Here is an 18,286-nt window from a genome sequence, read left to right on the forward strand (position 1 = left end):
ATAATCCTAGCTCTCTGGGAGGCTGAGGCGGGTGGATTGCTCGAGGTCAGGAGTTCGAAACCAGCCTGAGCAAGAGCGAGACCCCGTCTCTACTATAAATAGAAAGAAATTAATTGGCCAACTAATATATATAGGAAAAATTAGCCAGGCATGGTGGCACGTGACTGTAGTAGTGTCCCAGCTACTCGGGAGGCTGAGGCAGGAGGATTGCTTGAGCCCAGGAGTTTGAGGCTGCTGTGAGCTAGGCTGATGCCACAGCACTCACTCTACCCTGGGCAACAAAGCGAGACTCTGTCTCAAAAAAAAAAAACTCAAACATTTTTCCCACATTTTAAACTAAAAAAGTTAATCCTTAATTAGAAAACAAAGGAAAAGAAACTCAAATTAAGATGGTTTCTATACATGATTAACTGTGTGCCGTCTCAGGAATACCAACTTTCATTCGCAGTTAGAATACTGTCAAGAGGAAAAAAAAAAGGGGAATTTCAAACAAAGCACCACTGAGTGTGAGAATATTATACATAAGTTACAGGCAGTGGCCCAAGAAAAGCTCAGTCAAATTCCTCTACTTACTTGGTGGGTAAGGAACAGCAGCTCTTCCATCCTTCCCAAGAGGTCGGTCCTCTGTCCCAACTGTAGGCATTTTTGATGAGCGCAGTGCGGGTGATACAGCCTAAGAACAGATTATTATTATCAAAACAGAGTAACACAATTGTATATAAGAAGGACAGCAGTCAAATATTTCCTAGCATATGCGTATTGATATGTGCTTCCTTACACAGCATTCACCAGGTGAACTAGAAAAAACAGCAGTGAAACAAAAGAGATGGTTACAAGTATGAAAAAATGAGTGACTGGATCTTTTTTCATGGATCTTGTGATGGCAGATTGTGCCATCGAAGCAGAGCTTGCCAGTCTTAAGCAGTTCCTTCCTCCAAGGTCGTCAGAAGAGTAGTTTCATGGATATGATGATTACATTAGGGTGGTGCTTCCAGCAGTAACTGGCAATTGGTCTGGTTTCCCTTCTGTTTGGATACAGGCAACTAGGAGAGTAGACCTCAGGCCCTTCAAAGTGATTAATTTTTTTTTTTTCACCATAACAAATTATGTATCTTCTATACATATTTTGACAGTTACTATTCATCTTTATAAAAAATTACCTTATTTCATGAAATTATTGAAATAGAATGTTTTCCTCTGATCTGTTATTCAAAACAAATCAAGTCTCTTACTAGTCAAGATTATCTTTAAGATCAAATGAATTGGTGACATTAAAATGAAATAAAATAAAGCAAAAAAATAATTCTTACAAGTGGAAGGCCTTTTATTTATTTATACTTATACAATGTCAGAGTTGAAAAGTAAAATTAAATTGAAAGACACATGAGATAAAAACTCAGCCAATAACCTCCCAACTCCATTTTCTAGTAAGATGAATTGGGGATAGATTCTAAGGCAAACTGTTCATGTCATTAAATGACAGACTAAAAATCAAAGTAGAAACACTCACTTCAGAGAAATGAAAATTCTATTAAAACTGTCCAACCATCCTTTGCATATTAATGTTACAAAAAACATTTTCCAGAAATGTAAACATGTCTTCAGTAATTCCATAACTTATAATTTATACAGAGAGTAAGTTCAATGGCCCACAGCAGACAGCAATCATTAGGGCTAGTGGCCATGAACAGTACAGGATCATTCCACAGTGTTGGCTTTTGTTCTCTTCTTTCTACTTCTTTGATTTGTGATTCCTTTTCTTTTCACAATTTGTTCCCATCATCATCACCAAAGCACCTAACCTAACCCCCAGTATCATTAAAACCAACAATCCCAGGCAGTTTGTGGCTTTGGGTAGATAGTCAAGTTCAAAATGATCTCCAATGCCTGGATCAACAATAAAGAAATGAGCCATTTCTTCTACTAGAGTTTTTCATGTTGCCATGTCCTTTTCCTTCATGTAGGCACTGTATGAATCCAGATTCTAGTGTTCTAATCCAGCAAAAGTTACCAGATAGAGGACTCTTGTTTTCTACACATCAGACTGATAAAAAAATTAGCACTCTTCTCTACCAATTCACTCAGCAACCCTCAAAGGAACATATTATCAGTACAGTCCAAAGCCCTATGCCTGGCCAAAACCTTCCTAGCCCTAATCACCATCAGAAAGCAGATCAATGGTCTATTCATATCCTTAAAAGCTGATACAGTTCATTCCTGTTGCTGAATTAAGGCTCATTCCACACTCAAACTAACGTCCCTCCCTGTCTCTCACTGACCCCAGTTTTTCCACATTTTAAGTCACATTCATTCTTCAAGGCCATTATGATCTCATCATCTCCTAAGTACTTATAACACTAATGGTGTACAATATCTGTTAATTAGATACATTTAATTTTAAAGTTCCTAGGCTTTAGAAATCTGATTCCTACTTAACCTTCAAGCCTTAACTTAGATACTGCTCCCTTATCACTTCATATTTGCACGTCCAGCATCTTTAGATTCAGGTCTATCACTGCACTCAATGCAGTAAGTACACTGTAACCTTATAAGCTGTTTCTCCTTAGGTCTGTTGAGCCTCTCAAGTATAAAGCCAGTAAGGTAGTCATACTTGTAACCTCAATGATTATTAGCCTTAGTACTTGCCACAAAGGAATTAATCATCAAATGATTAAGAAATGTATGTAAAATGAACAGAGAGGTAGATAAGTGAATAATGGAAGGAAAATAAACTAATAAATTGACTTCTTTGAAAACAGAGCCTATCTTACTTGTCTCTAGGTCCCCCAGAAATAACAGGCACTTACATTTACCCAAATGTACACGTATGTTAGGGGATGAGGAAACAAATTTCTTCTTGGCTCAGCTGATCTCCAAAGAACCATAATTTTTCTTAAATGTCCCTTTAATTATGCGATGCTTTATATTATTTAACTTCTATGTATATAAATACTATTTTCCTACCATGATGTCGTGATCCTAAAAAAGTATCATATTTGTGTATCTCTCAAAATGTAGACTAATCTTTAACTTATTAAATAAAAAGTTATGTGGGCATTATTTTAAAAATCTCATCTAAAAGGATTATATAATGCATTTCTACTATGACTACACCATAGTCCCATGATATGCAGAAGAATTTGTCAAAATAAATGTGAAAGATTTCAATATTTACAACTGGAATAACACTAATGAAAAAGAGCCATCAATAAACAAAATCCAAGAGGTGTTAGGTACTACACTAATAACTTCTAGAATCTTTTCAAAGGATACACTTTCAAAGAACATTCAGAACCTACAATAAGAGCGCCCAAATTCAATAAACCAAACCATATAGAGATGCTGAGACTCGGAAACAAAGTCCTCTTATTTAGATTTGTAGCTACAGCAGACTCACCCCTAGTTCGTCGTCATCGGAATTATCAAAGATGTTGTCTAAGTCATGCAGGGAAGGTGCCAAATCTGTCACCTGCGTAAGGCTACTGGAGCCAGCTCTGCCAGCAGCATTATCCTGCCGGACATCTGTAGGAAAGAAGGCAAAAGAAACAGAATGAACAATTTCATCAAGCAAAAAGGAGTGAGAAGAGGACATGGATCTCAATGAACAAGACCTGTCTGTGAATTTTTTCCCTATGGTTTTATTTAAATTTAGAGACAATTATTTCCAAATATGTTTATCAGTTTTGAAAGGAACTGAAAAACAAATTATTAAAAATATATTAAAGATGAGATCAATTTATTGCTATTACACTAAGAATATAATTTCAAATAAAGAAGCATCTCCCTTGCATTTTATTTTAGCAACAATCCAAGTGAGGCAAATAATCATTGTACACACCTGTTTTAGTAGCAGAACTGAAAATAGACATGGCATTTTTCCCATCAGGCACCGGCGTGGAATGACCTGGTGTAGTGACATCCTTGGTACCAAATCCATCCTCTGACTGTATAATAAATTCAGCCAAACAAAACACATGAACACCAACCCAAAGTGTGGAATATGAGGGAGAACACAAAGAATTAGAGGGTAGAATGGAACTTGTTATGAGCACAAGTATGATAAATCATGGTCTATGCAACCAAAGGAAATAAAAGATATGTCCTTTCTCTGGAATTTAAATAGAACCAAGAACTCCCCCACTCTCCCCTCAATCCTATGGGGTATTCTGAGTGAATGAGTGTTTTATGCCTAAACAGTACTGGTGGCATTTGATTACAGACCTGCCATGGTGTTAAAAGCTGTCTTTAATAACATTTTGGATGCTGAATTATAGATCAAGCTTTCTGGATCTAGACAAATCTCTGTAAAGGAATCTGAAAAGCATTCCCCTGAACTATACTGGCCTCTTATATTGTCTTATTTCCTTTACTCTCAAGAATACCTCTTTCAGTGGCTCTGTATTTTAGAATGTCTTAAAATTTAAGGTTAAAGACAGCATACACACCCAGTACTCATTTTTATGATAATGAATCAGTAAAATTAATACTGACAGTCTATGGGGTAGTGTTGATATTAATCCAGAGAATATATAGGTATAGCGCTCAGCACAGTAAGCATAATAAGCGCTCCATAAATAGTAGATACTGTTATCAACATTTTCTCTTTACGTTTTGGGTATTTTGGAATAATATTTAAAAAGAAATAAGTAGGGAGCATAGGCCAACAAGAATTAGCATATGAGAGGAAACATGCACCGTACAAGCTATAGCCTGGAAAATATGAGGCTTCATTTATGTTCGGCTGACTTTTAAACAAAGGTGAGCCATGACATAAAAAAGAACAATATGCTGTTCGATACAATAGTACCAAGAGCATGAATATGGGGACAGAGCAATCAGGCAAGACTATCTCAAACATTCTGCCTCCAAAGTCTTCTCATACATGTTGTCTTGACATAGAAACCCACACCGTGCTGGACTCTACGTTAAATGGTACCTTCATCTTTTTCAGGGAATCTTTCTCCGTCCCTTGTTTGCATTTCTTGTTGGCTGTAAAGATGTATTTTATGTCACCATCCTCAAAGGTGTATGGATCATTGACTTCTCCCAAACTGTCTCCAGGTTGTTGTGATAGAGGCAATGGGTCAAGGAAGTGGACTGGCTGCATATGGGGCTGCTTGTCTTGCCAGATTTTAAACCGTTTGTTAGGTTGTGCTAAGAGTCTAAAAAGAGAAAATGACAATTTAAACAAGATAAAATGATTGACTTTAAAAAAAAAAAGCAGCATTTATGACTTACACCATTATAAAGCTTGAACTGAACTTTGAAACAAAACTAAAAGTTCACCTGTATAGTCATTTGCTTTTAGAGATTATATTCATGATTAAATAAAACTTAGTAGGCTTGGTCAAGGATATATGCCTTTGTCTCTGATTCCATGGATTCCACTCAAGAGCATAGGTTCGCAGGACAGACAACCTACATTCAAATTCCATCTTTGTCACTTAGTAACTGTATGATTCTACTTGCTCAGTTATGAAATTGATATAATAATATGGTTGTGGTGAAGATTAAATGAGATGATCTGTGTATGGTGTTCAGGATAATGGGTGGCTCAAAAGCACTATAAATGTTATTATTACTAGAGACATGCTACATACCTGAATGCATGCAAAGCCTTTCTCAAAAGTGTCAACATACAAAGAAAGCGCTGACAGAAATATGCAAAGTCTAATAAAGCCATATTCTTTTTAATTAACAAACAGTAGGCCAAAAATAAATTAATATATACTGAGTGTACTAAAATGCCATAATGGGACCTTTATATGCCAACATGTTTAAACAACATGTGCACTACACAAAACATTTGACTTTTAAACATTTTCTATATGTAGAGTCTAGAATGGTGAAAAAAAGCCTGCTTTCACTTTGGATGTGAAGGTTTAGCGGGGAGAGATGGGAGGGAGTGGATTTGTGTGGCCTTTTTGGTGGGTTGTAGGTGGGTGGTGCAGAAAGTCACCTTACCTTTGCAATGCAGTGCTCTCTGAGTTTACCTCCATTTTGGCATCACATCTCTCACCCTGGAGCTCTGGAGGCCTGAACTCAGCATCATCACTGGATGGGAGACGATAACTATGCCACCACTTATCTGATGACTCTGGGTTCGACGGCCTAATCCCACAATATAAGGCTGTCTCGCTGACCTCTGCCATCAGAGGCAGTCTTTGGCCTACGAGAACAGTTCTGTCATCCAGAGTAGACAATGGCTGCAGTTCTAGCCCATTTCCATAGAGGGCTGGATTCACAGGGACAGATGGTGGGTCCAAACTCTCCGTTTCCTGACCTCGTGGTTGAGGGCTGAGTGTTGGCGGCAGAGGGGATATAGGGGAATGAGGTGAATCCATAGGATTCAGATTCATTTGCTTGCTTGTATTTCTGGAAGGCACGGCCATTTGCTTATCATACTTCCTACTGCTAGATACCTCTAAGGAGGAGTCTATCCCTGCCAACCCTAGCTTCTGTCCTGGTGTATCTTGTTCCATGCATAACTCTTCAGCCACTGAGGGCCTATGGTGAAATGGTATCAAGGGTCTCTTTTGCAACTTGTCTCCTTTTTCCTGTCTTTCTGTTGTTTTGTGCTTAGAAGAAGCAGGAGGTGGTAAAGATGAAGATGATGATGATGGTCCTGCACTGAACCCCGGTTGAGATATTGTGGGAGGTCGATTGGGTCCTACTGCACAACGTTTTAAAAGTTTATGCCTAAAATGAGAATTAAAATCAAATCAACAAATACACAGATAAAAATAACTGCATCATTATAACATTACGAAAGAGGTGTCTCTGACAAGGTTATGTCTTTTAAAGCACACAGTAGATGAATTAATACATCTAAAAGGGCACTAGGTTTTAATTATACTTATAATGATTAAAAAATGCAATACATCCTAATGAAAAATGAAGAATCAATCACACACAGGTTTAGCCAGTAAGAAATGGGCTTAATAAGAAATATAAATTTCTTTTTCATTGCTAATTTCAAATTAGCAATTTGAAAAATTCCAAATCACTAAAATTTGGTGAAGGCCTCAGATAACCTACTCATATTACATGTTAAAACCACAAGAGTAGAGTCATGATCATCTGCCAAAAAAAAAAAAATAGAAAGTTTCCAATTTCTATTTTACAACACTCTGCCAACTCTAATATAGAATGGCTTATAATGGCTTGTCGTATTATAAGTTGGGAATAAAATAACTATGTGACTCGCCCTCAAGGTGTGAACTAAGATAATGTGGGTCAATCCTAAGGCTAGAAACCTTACATGCTACCATACCTATAAAAGAAGGGATAAAAGACAACTTTGGATCTTGCAGACACGTGTTAAAATGAGATAAAAGTAACAAGGTGGTGAGTGAACACTAAAACCACACACATACACACATGCACCTGCACCAGCTAAGCTGGAACACCAAGTCTGTTCACATCTTAACATACTTCTTGGCAAGCACAGGCGTGAGAAATGGCTCAGTAAGGGCCCACTAGATGATGCCAAGGTTTAATCTGTACAACAAAGTTATATAGCAGGTCAGCCAGTTCTTCCCAATATATAAATCATTCCCAGGGAAAAATGTGGGCTCTCCTGCCGGTGGAGTAGTAACTCTCTGAGGCCACTAGGGTGGCATTAAATTACTGCTGCATTGCACTAAATGATGCCCTGGTGGGCAGTAAAATGGATTTGTGTGGCATAATGGGATGGTTTAGTGGGACAGCAGGATGGCTGCCCTGCTCTGCTCCATAAGGCCATTAAATAGTGAGAGGAATGAACCATTCCATGATGAGTTTGGTAATCTTGCAACAGATAATCTGAAAACACTCTTGCCAAAGTCTTTGCTACTCTGAAAAAATAACATGAAAATTCCTGACTTCTTCGTCTTTAAGCCCAAAGGGCACAGTACTCCAGTAACGTGAATATCTTGTCGGAAAACATCTCAATTATATTTTCTAAAGGTGCTTATTTAAAACCTAGTCTCTAAAAGTCTTTTATGTAAAACTTTCTAATTTGGATTTTCTAAGATAGCATTTAACCATACTAGTCCTTTGATAGATATTTTATGATATCTTCAAAGCAAGGACTTTTTGAAAGTAGATAATCGCATAAAGTCAAGTTTTTCAACTGTATTTAATGTATTTAATGACACAGCTACCTTGCAAAATGGTTAGAATGAGGAATGTACCAGTAGGTTAAGAGACTAGCGTGGCAAATCTCTGAGCAGGAAAGGAACCTGACTAGAGCAGGCAGCAAGAAGATCAGGTCCACGATATGGGTGACGGGTGGTAGAAAAAGAGGCCAAACAGTATAGAAATACACCATGGCTAAAAGTATGGGGGGGGGGAGGATCATAATAGATATTTCAAAGGAAGTCACTGTGAAATCCACTGACAGACTAGATCCAAAAATGAAGAAAAATAAATGATCAAGTTTCTAGGCTGAGAAGGGAAGGCTATGCTACAAATGACTGCAATCGGGTACCTGGTTTGTCGGGAAAGACACATCCATATTAAAGATATTTCTTAAAGGCGTCCTACAAAATAAGACTATGTGAAAGTTAGGTCTTGGGATAAAAATTTGGAAGCCAATGGAATGGTGCCCTGGTATGCACACAGCTATAAAAAAAAAACCTGAAGGTACAGGAATTTGGTGAGGAAATAAAGCAATAATTCCAGAAAACAAAAGAAAAAACATTATTTGTTTATTTGTAACTAGAGTGATAAAAAATAATTCCAGGTAGCTAATAAAAATGTCGTATAAATCAGTAAAAATGTTATTTTTTAAAAGTAAAAAATCTGGGTTGAGGAAAAGAGTAGGAAAAAATAAGATGAAGGCACAAATGAAATGCACTACAATTTATATCCTATGTATGTGCTAAAGGTGGGCCGTAACTTGGCTGTGGGCTGTCTATATAGCGATGTAACTGGGGAAATACTTATTGTCACACAATTCACAGCAGCCTAGAGACAAAAGTAAAGGAGATATTCAGCTGTAGTATATCATACTTATCCTAAGACCAGAAAGAGGTTCTCACATGCTCAGAGAGAGAACCCTTAATGAGCAAACAACTTCTTCAAAAAGGAGCTCCCTGAAAAATCAATCATGAGTTTCATTAGGCTGATTCTTACAACATCTCGCAACGAGAGGCTTTTACTGAAGCAGAGCTTGATGAAAGAGAATCAACTCAAGGAGCAGAGAAGAACGGGAAGAAGGAATCAAGACTGTTCCATAAGTATACACACATGACAGTTTGCGCATACATTCTCAGGGAGCATGTGGACCACCTCCTATCCTGAAGCTAAGTTACTTATGTCACATTAAGAACCCCTGATCTAAAATAGAGGGATGAATGGCCATCTTCTAAATAGGCTTATCACAACTGAACTTTTTATAAATATTAAACAGTATCAAATTTTAAAATATACACTTTAGAAACAGAGCTACTCAAAATTGCTCAGTAAGTGAAAATCATCACCACATGCTCTAACAATCAAATGAACCAGGGGATGAGACTTATATCCACTTTAAAAAATGTAAGAACCCCAGGCTGGCACAGTGGCTCATGCCTATAATCCTAGTACTTTGAGAGGCCGAGGCAGGAGTATCACTTGAGGCCAGGAGTTCAAGACCAGCCTGTGCAACACAGCAAGATCAGTCTCTACAAAAAAAAAAGAAAAATTAGTAGAGCATGGTGGCATAAACCTGTAGCCCCAGCTACTCAGGAGGCTGAGGCAGGAGCATCTCTTGAGTCTAGAAGTTCAAAGTTTGAGGTTGCAGTGAACTATGATGACACCACTGCACTGTAGCCTGAGGAGAGAGCAAGACCCTGTCTCAAAAACAAACAAACAAAAAAGTAAGAACCCTAATGAAAATCTATGACAATTAAGATTCTTTACTACCAAAAGGAGTAAGTCAAGGAATATCCAGGAGAAATACAAAAATTTTCCACAGAAAACAATTTGGGGCCCTATCCTAAGATCTACATTTAGTTTTTAGCAGGTGTGACCAAATGCTTGCCTCAGTTATCAAAAAACACCACCACTACCAACAACAAAACAAATTATCTACAGAAAATTTATGTAATCCAAACTCTATTAACTTAAGCTAACCTGTTTTCAATATGTATTTCTACTTTAAAGTTAAGAGTAAAGTTCTTTACAGGGCTCAGGATTGTCTTGTCAAACTGATGCGTTTTAGCTTTGAAGTAATTAACTGAAAAAATTTTGCGGGAGCAATTTGTCAACAGGGCCAGTTATCTAATAAGCTCAGAGTTCCGACAAAATTGTATCATCTGCATATGAGAAAAGACTTATCTTTTTTTTTCTCTACTGGAGGAGGAAGGAGATTTAAAACAAAACAAAACATAGGGAAGAACTGGTCTGTGAGGCCAAGAGATGAGCCAACAAAATGTGCCATCATTCTATTTGACTACTATTTTGCCTTTTTTAACAACCTACCTGGAACAAGAACAGCTGACTCTTTGGGTTGGATCCACAAAATCCCAAGTAGCAGGATTGTTAGCAGGCTCTTCTTCAAGAGTTGGAGTTGACATTTGGCTCCTCCTAAAAAGGTTAAAAATGTGACTTATGTGTAAACATGAGATAATACTCAGGCCTCTGGGGAGAAAAATATTTAAAAGAGTTGAAGACATTTTACATAGTAACAGCATCCTGCTGATATATAGCTCTGAGCAACAAAAGGAAAAAAAACTACTTGTTCTATGCACTAGAAGACTCAAAATATTTCTATTTAAGTTGAATGCACATTTTAACAAGGGTGGTATATACAGCGATTAAACAATATCTCACATTATTAGTCGTTGCTTATAAAAAAAAGGTCACCTAAATTATGTAGAAATAACTATCTTTTGAAATTACCTTTCCATAGCATCTGTAAATTATATATCCTCTAATAAAGATTGCTTAAATCACTCTTAAAACTCCAACAGGTTGAGCATTCCTAATTTAAAATCCAAAATGCTCAAAAATCCAAAATTTCTTGAGTGCCTACATGACACCACAAGTAGAAAATTGCACACCTAACCTCACATGATAGTTACAGGCAAAACATAGGCACACCATAAACAGTTTATTTAGTGTCCACAAGGGCATTACAGTACAGCGTTGGAGGTGGAGACTGAAAGCCTGCTGTTGTTTAATAGTTGATACATGCATTCTGGTAAGGCTACTACAGTGCTTGAACACATTTTTTCATGGTATTAATGATATGTCATATTTTTTACTATTAACTACTCATGTGTAAGTGTAAAAAATGATTGCTTATTAGAAGCATATAAATTCAGTCAGAAGATGGTGATGCCAAACAACCACAGATTGTTCACAGGATGGCTGAGATATTGACACCTTTGTTTTCTGATGGTTCAATGTACACAAATTTTGTTTCAGACACACAATTATTTAAAATATTGTATAAGATTAATAAAAATACCTTCAGGCTATATGCATATGAAACACAAAAGAATTTCACAGTTGGACTTGAGTCCCATCCCCAAGATATCTCATAACGTATATGTAAATATTCGAAAATAAAAAAAAAAAAAAAAACCTCTGAAATCCCCAATACTTCTGGTGCCTAGCATTTTAGATAAGGGATACTCAACCTGTATAATACTTACTAGCATTTAAGGGCAGCACTCTACCATTTTTAATGTGAACTAAAAAATAGAAAACAAAATATATCCTACTTGTCACTCAGTATGGTAAATAGTAGATAGCTATTATTATGTAATGAAAATTAGAATGTGGGGCTATATTTCTGGATTGCTGATTTTGCTAAAGTGGATTGCTGATTTTGCAAAGTGTTCCAGTGATGTTTTTACTGCAGGGTTTCTTGCTCTCCACACTCTCCTACCCACTTGGCTGTCTCACTTCCCTGTTCTGTGCTGCTGATAGAAGGGCTATAGTCTGTTAGAGCTATAAAGGTATAAGGGTGATAGTGACAAAAATCAAAGAAAGGAAAAGAAAAAGAAAATGTTAGTTAACATGGAAATTATCTAAGCATTGCAGATAGAGGTAAAAATACCTGTACCAATTATTCTAAAGGAAAAGATCACTTTAAAGTAACTAGAGGTAGCTTTTTAATTCTACAGTGTCATATGATTTTCCACTGCAAATATTTTAGAGTTTATCTTCTGTATCTTCAGTGGCCTACTCTAGAACCGAATGATTGAACAATAAATATTTGGTATGAATTTGCTAAAAGCTGGGGCCAAACGACAGGTTTTAAATCTGTATATAAAACTTTGAACAGCAGTCACTTAAGAAACATTTAATTAACTTCTAAATGAATGAAGTTATTAGCACTTATTGACAAGAATGTCTGTATTCATTCTGTTCCAGAGAATCAAGACTCATTTGTCTACTTGCATCAGTCAAGAAAGTAGACATCTCACTCATATAAAAACAGATATAAAACCATGCTGATTATGTTTACATAAATCTTCATAAGTGGAATAGTATTTATCGACTACTGTTTGTCATTATCATTTAGGCAATTAAAATAATCACCAGCAGTCTCTTCCTAGAATCAATTCTCCCTTTTTTCCAAAAATGTGTTAAGATACTGAACAATGGGCTCACAAAAATATGTTAAGGCAAGAGGGGAGGGAGGGAAGAAAAAGAAGGAAAAAAGTCAGGTAGAGAAAGAATAGAACATTGTTTTCCAAAATCAACAAACAGAAGTGAAGCAGGTCATCAGTTTCATTCAAAAACGTATTGACAATTAAAACGTAAGGCTCATGTATAATAGTAAATCGGCAAAGAAAGTTGTTTCCCTTTGTAATTGGGAAGCATTCATACATTGGTATTACAAATAAAAACCAAACCTGATTACTACTGTCCTGCCACTCAGGGTGAATCTCTGAGCCATCTGTGTTGAAAAATATCAGATCAAATATTTAGATGACCAGGAATGTAAAAAATTTCCTGAATAATAAAATCAAGTAAAGCAAATGTCTAAATTTTGAAATCTTTGTTTTGAATTTTATTCTATTACATTCAAAAAGACGAAATACCAATCCAATGACCTCTCAAGTTTGGTCACACAATGCTGTAATGTGATTCACCATCTTCATATAGCAACCAAGTAGATGGTTACTACACCATGACCCAGACATGATCCAGAAAACATACTTGGACTGGGTTCTATTGAGGATGCATTCCTTCCAGACTCGATGGACCATATGATTGTGGAGTTTTGGAGGAATCTTCCCCGATCTCTTTGGACTGTGCATAGTTATCATGCCCCCGTCTTGGGAACCTAGGTGACTGGCAGCACTCTGCATACCTCCACTCTCCCCTAGAAAAGACAATTTGGAATGTTAGAATTTTCTGAAAAGGTTTCCTATTACCTAGATTGCTATCTTATCTAATATACATATGCATTTGAATTGTTGACACTCACATTCATGTAACTTTGCCCCTACTCTCTGGCAATAACACTATCTGTAGCACTAAGTAAAATCTGTCAGGATGGCTTTCCCTCCCCCTGGCACTGTATTTAAACATCACAATATTAAAGAGGCAAACATGCATTGTTTTTTATTTTTAAACCCAACACAATAAATAAGTTTCAAGGCAAAACAAACAGTAGAGGGAGCTTTATGCTCATTTAGCTAAATGGCTATAAAACAACAGCACACAGTGCCCTCAGTAGAGGGAACTTAATGGCACAAAGCTTTTAACAGGGTCAAATTTCAAATTTGTGTGTAGAACTATTTGTCCTCATGCCTGACACTATTTATGAAAGCTTAGTACTAAAACACTGAAAGAGGTTATCTCGACATTTTACACCAGAGGAGTAAAAATTCACTGGTTTCTATCTAATAAATCCACTTATAGTTTTTCCAACTACAGTTGATATGTAATCCAGTTCTTTCAACTATGTTCACTATCATTTGTTGATGATACTAGTTGTTGTTTATGACTTTTTACTACTTCTATACCACACAAGACAAATACTAAAGTCAATTTCCAATAGTATTTAATATGTTCTCATTCAATTACTTTGTTCTATTTAATAAATATATTGTTGGTTTTATTCTCCACAGAACTGTGATACAAAACACCTTAGCCAAAACAGTTAATTTAAGCACTCAGGAAAATCTCCACTCCTATCTGGAGAAGAAAGAAGCAACCTTATAACACAAACTGGATCTTCTTGGTGCCAATGCAACACAATCATTATACAGGCTGAATGGTTAGGCTTACCTCTATTTTTTAAAAAAGCAAAACAATGACCGAAAACACACACACATTACACACAAAAAAACTAAATGCTTACATTCTAAGGAACTGAAGCTTTCTTGTCCCTCAGAAAAGTACTGTTATATTACAAATGAGATAAATGAAAGGAGATAAGAAATTTGTCTTTCCTTGCTACCTTTTATTTTAAAAGTTCCCTAACCTGGTTCATGGTGCAAATGAATCCATTTCAATTTTACAATAGGGTTTCAAATGCCTATTCTAGAACTAGGCAAACTGAAGAAACAAACAGAAGTAGGTAACAGAGACTTCTCCCCAAAACGATCTACATTAGAGCTAAAGAGATCACATGCCCATGGTATCATAAGGAAATAATTTATAACCCAAAAAGGAGAGGATAGGGAAAAACAAGCCAGAGAGACTTTTCTGATTAAAATTAGGCTGATGCTTTTCAGTAGCACTTAGTGATTGAACTAAAATGTTGGTGATATCTTACAAGGAATTAAACAAGGTTTGTTACTCCAAGCTATTAAATGCATGTTAAATGTTGTTAACCCCAATTACCTCTATATATCAAACAGAAGAGGCATGTGTATGTACCTATCTAGATAAAGCATGAGTGATTTCACTAAAACTTTTTGGTCCTTCTAGTTCCCCTGCTAATCTAGGAGAATCTTGGCAATTTTACAGGGCACTTTGTCCAATATCTAGAAAAACATGGCAATGTTCAATGTCAGTCAACTACAGAATGTGAAGGCTGACCAGGATTCTCTCTGATGCAGCATTATGAGTTCTAAGCTGTAATTCAGCATCCTATGATGTGAAAATTCAGGCACGTTGGTTTCACTACAAGGAAACCAGCAGCTTTTACTTAGTTTTTACTTGTTTGTTTGTTTGTTTTAGGGAAGGAGGCAGCATCAGGCAATTTATTTATCCAAGGCCTCGGACAATACCATACATACAATTAACGAGGAAGGAACTGAAGATCTATAGTTCAACACGATAAGTCCATGTTGAAACCATAAACAAAACCTCTTGTTTTTCAATTATGAAATTTAGAGTTCTGAACTGATCAGAGGTCAAGACATCATGTAACCAGCAGGCCTTCAATTTCACACTGTATACAAATTTCACTAAGTACTAGGCAAAACAGAGCAAAAAAGATAAACAAAAACTGATAACTTAATAATGTAGTACAACTGTTAAAAATCCAAACTGTGACATGAAATTAAAACTTTTCAAAATGCTGATAATTCTAGTCTTAACATTACTATGCCTGTCTTCTCTATGATGATTACTATAAAAGACTATAAAAGTACTTTTTATTTTTTGGTTTAAAGTAGTTTTAATAAAAATTGGTTGATGGCAATCCTTTTACAAGGGGTCATCCAAATTCTTTGCTCTACCATATTAGAGATGGTTGTAGATTTTTTGTACCATCTCAGCAACTACATGGCTCTTAAAAACGAGGAGTGTGTTGTCCATTTCTATGTCTCCCACACAATATCTGAGTAATTCTTTCCAGGTAACAATAATGTACACTGAAAGTGGAGTTTTGAGTATTGCTTTCAATTTTTCAAACTGCCACTTATATAGTGTTTTTTTGTTGTTGTTGTTTACAAAACACCTTTAGGTATTATTACCTAATAGGTAAAACAACCCTATACAGTATGTATTTCACAGAAAAGGAAGCAGATTCAGAAAAAGTATGAGAATTAAATAAGGTCATCAGGTGTGTTCAATCACAAAGTCTATGCTTTTCCCCAATATGTTCCTTAACCATGAACATCTTACTCAGTGCCTACTATGCGCCAAGCACCATGCTAGAAACTTCGAAATACTGTCTTATATAATCCATAAGAAAATTACCACGTTAAGTATGTATCATGCTTGATAGTTGATTTTCAAAGTTAAGCAACCAAGACTTTATTTACTCTGATTTCTTGCCAACATGGCCCACATTAAATGCCTATAAATAATCTCGTTTCAGCTCAAGTATGATGAGTATCCTCTCCTTAGTGACCAGATTTCCAATTAAAATGAGGTCAACTACAACAACAAAAAAGTTAATATAGGAAATATACTACTCAACAAAGAAGACAAAAATGCTCCCAATTTAAACAATTTCTGAATTTTTCCATGAAGGAAGACTGTTCAAACTGTCAAAATTTTCCCATGTAATTAATATTTATTATTAATGCAGACAGATTACTGACAGGACAAAGTATTTATTCAGAACTCCTGGGTGCTGGTCTAGTTTTATAATATAATAGGGAAAAATTTTTCCAAGACTTGTCCCTGGCTGGCAATGGCCATTTGGGCAAAGGCTTCATTCATTCTCTAATTTAGTATTCTCGATTTGTTTAAAAATTTTAGAAAAGCAACCTGCATTCTGACTATTGTCTCTGTGTAAAAATATATACACATATAAAGGGGCAGATGTGTGTGCAGAACTTAAGAGAAATTGAATTGTTCAATTAGAATAAAGACTAAAATGGGCACAATTAAAATGCTGAAGGTACATACATTCATTTCTTTAAAATTTTCCTTCTCCATTTTATAAAACCCTCAAGTTACTCTAGTACCTCCATCTTGTCCACCAGGAATTTCTCAATGTTTTCTTACATCTGTTCAGTGGCAGGGGGACTATTTTGTGATTTTGCAGATCTCCTCCACCCCAGACACTCCAGGATCACACTCACCTATGACAGCCTGTTCTGGAGAAGTGGGAGGGGTCAGAGGCATCCCGCAGTTGCTAGGGTCCTTCACGCTTCCAAGCCCCTGCTGACCAACTGTAATGTGGCCTCCAGCACTAGCAACACTCTGAGGAACTGGGATGTCATTCTGAGAGATCAACACAAAAGCTGAAGGGTAAACCATCCGAACACCACCTATAAGAAAAGAGAGCAACAAGAGAACCAGGTCTGAGAAAGAGTTCACATCAGACTGCCAACTTCATTATTCCAGTGGTCAGAGTCAGAGCTTAAAGGTGAAACTGAGATGATTGTGAAGTTTTGAAAGTGATAAATTTCATTCTTTCATAAGTTAATAGCTGTTTAAACATGTGTTCTAACATGACGATAATGGCATTTGGAATACAGGGACCACTGATGCTTCAGGCAAGGTAACTACTCAGCATATACCACTGCGTCAAGAGAATTTTTTTAAAAGATGGGAAAATCATGGAGATTGTTTCTGATGAATCTGAATGATTATCTTTTTTTAAATTAAGGAAGATGAAGAAGATAGAATAAAGCTCTTCAGGCAAAATATTTTCTCTTACCAACAATTACTTCAACTGCTACAGGGAAATCGTCATCATATCCCAACTCCTCTTCCTCTTTCAATTCCTCTTTCTTTTTTAGCACCATCGGATAGAAATACTGCCATTCCTCGATCAACTTACGAGTGGCTGGGTCTGACATCTTGTATGCTTGGCCTGTTAGCGTGCCATTTAAGCCATAAGGACTTACCAGTACTATGAAGGGAGGAAAAATATATGCTACACATTAGAGAAGTAATTCCTACTTAACTGCAACACTACAGATGTAGTAATTTTACATTAAAGTATAGCATCACTTAATGTATATTGCTCTTTATTTCCTAACTCCTTTTAAAGTATGATTTTTAAAAGTTTCTTATTATTTACATGCCTCTCAATTCACATCAATTTTTGAAGGAAATCAAATGGGGATAGAATTACATGGTCAGACAACTGTATCAACACACAATATATAAACTATTCATACATTAAAGCATATACACATCTGTTTAATACCAGCTTGTACAGTGTAAACACTGAATCTCCCCTAACTGAAGAAAACCATTCAATACCCACACCCTAGAAGCTGCTTAGAACTTGAATACTCTTGGCCTGGTGCATTGGTTCACACCTGTAATCCCAGCACTCTGGGAAGCCAAGGCAGGAGGATCCCTTGAGGCCAGGAGTTCGAGACCAGCCTGGGCAACATAGTGAGATCCTGTCTTCACAAAAAAAGTTAAAAACTAAAACAAAAATTTAAAAAAAAAACTTGAACACTCTTCCTATGGTTCCCAAGACTTCCTAAATACCTGT

General features: G+C 36.4%; 1 protein-coding gene across 1 annotated transcript in view; it reads right to left on the bottom strand.

Moving 5' to 3' along the window:
- The window catches only part of MED13L (mediator complex subunit 13L), a 271,204-nt gene that overhangs the window by 41,416 nt on the left and 211,502 nt on the right, over positions 1-18,286 (bottom strand). The window contains exons 6-14 of the mRNA XM_012756481.3: positions 17,495-17,689; positions 16,914-17,102; positions 13,141-13,306; positions 10,447-10,551; positions 5,965-6,699; positions 4,937-5,162; positions 3,839-3,944; positions 3,398-3,522; positions 574-673 (exon numbers count right to left, since the gene is read on the bottom strand). Of these exons, the coding sequence (XP_012611935.2) occupies positions 574-673; positions 3,398-3,522; positions 3,839-3,944; positions 4,937-5,162; positions 5,965-6,699; positions 10,447-10,551; positions 13,141-13,306; positions 16,914-17,102; positions 17,495-17,689 (1,947 nt within the window). The remainder of the gene's footprint in view (positions 1-573; positions 674-3,397; positions 3,523-3,838; positions 3,945-4,936; positions 5,163-5,964; positions 6,700-10,446; positions 10,552-13,140; positions 13,307-16,913; positions 17,103-17,494; positions 17,690-18,286) is intronic.

Source organism: Microcebus murinus, chromosome 22 (genome assembly GCF_040939455.1).
Source record: "Microcebus murinus isolate Inina chromosome 22, M.murinus_Inina_mat1.0, whole genome shotgun sequence".
Taxonomy (NCBI): Eukaryota; Metazoa; Chordata; class Mammalia; order Primates; family Cheirogaleidae; genus Microcebus; species Microcebus murinus.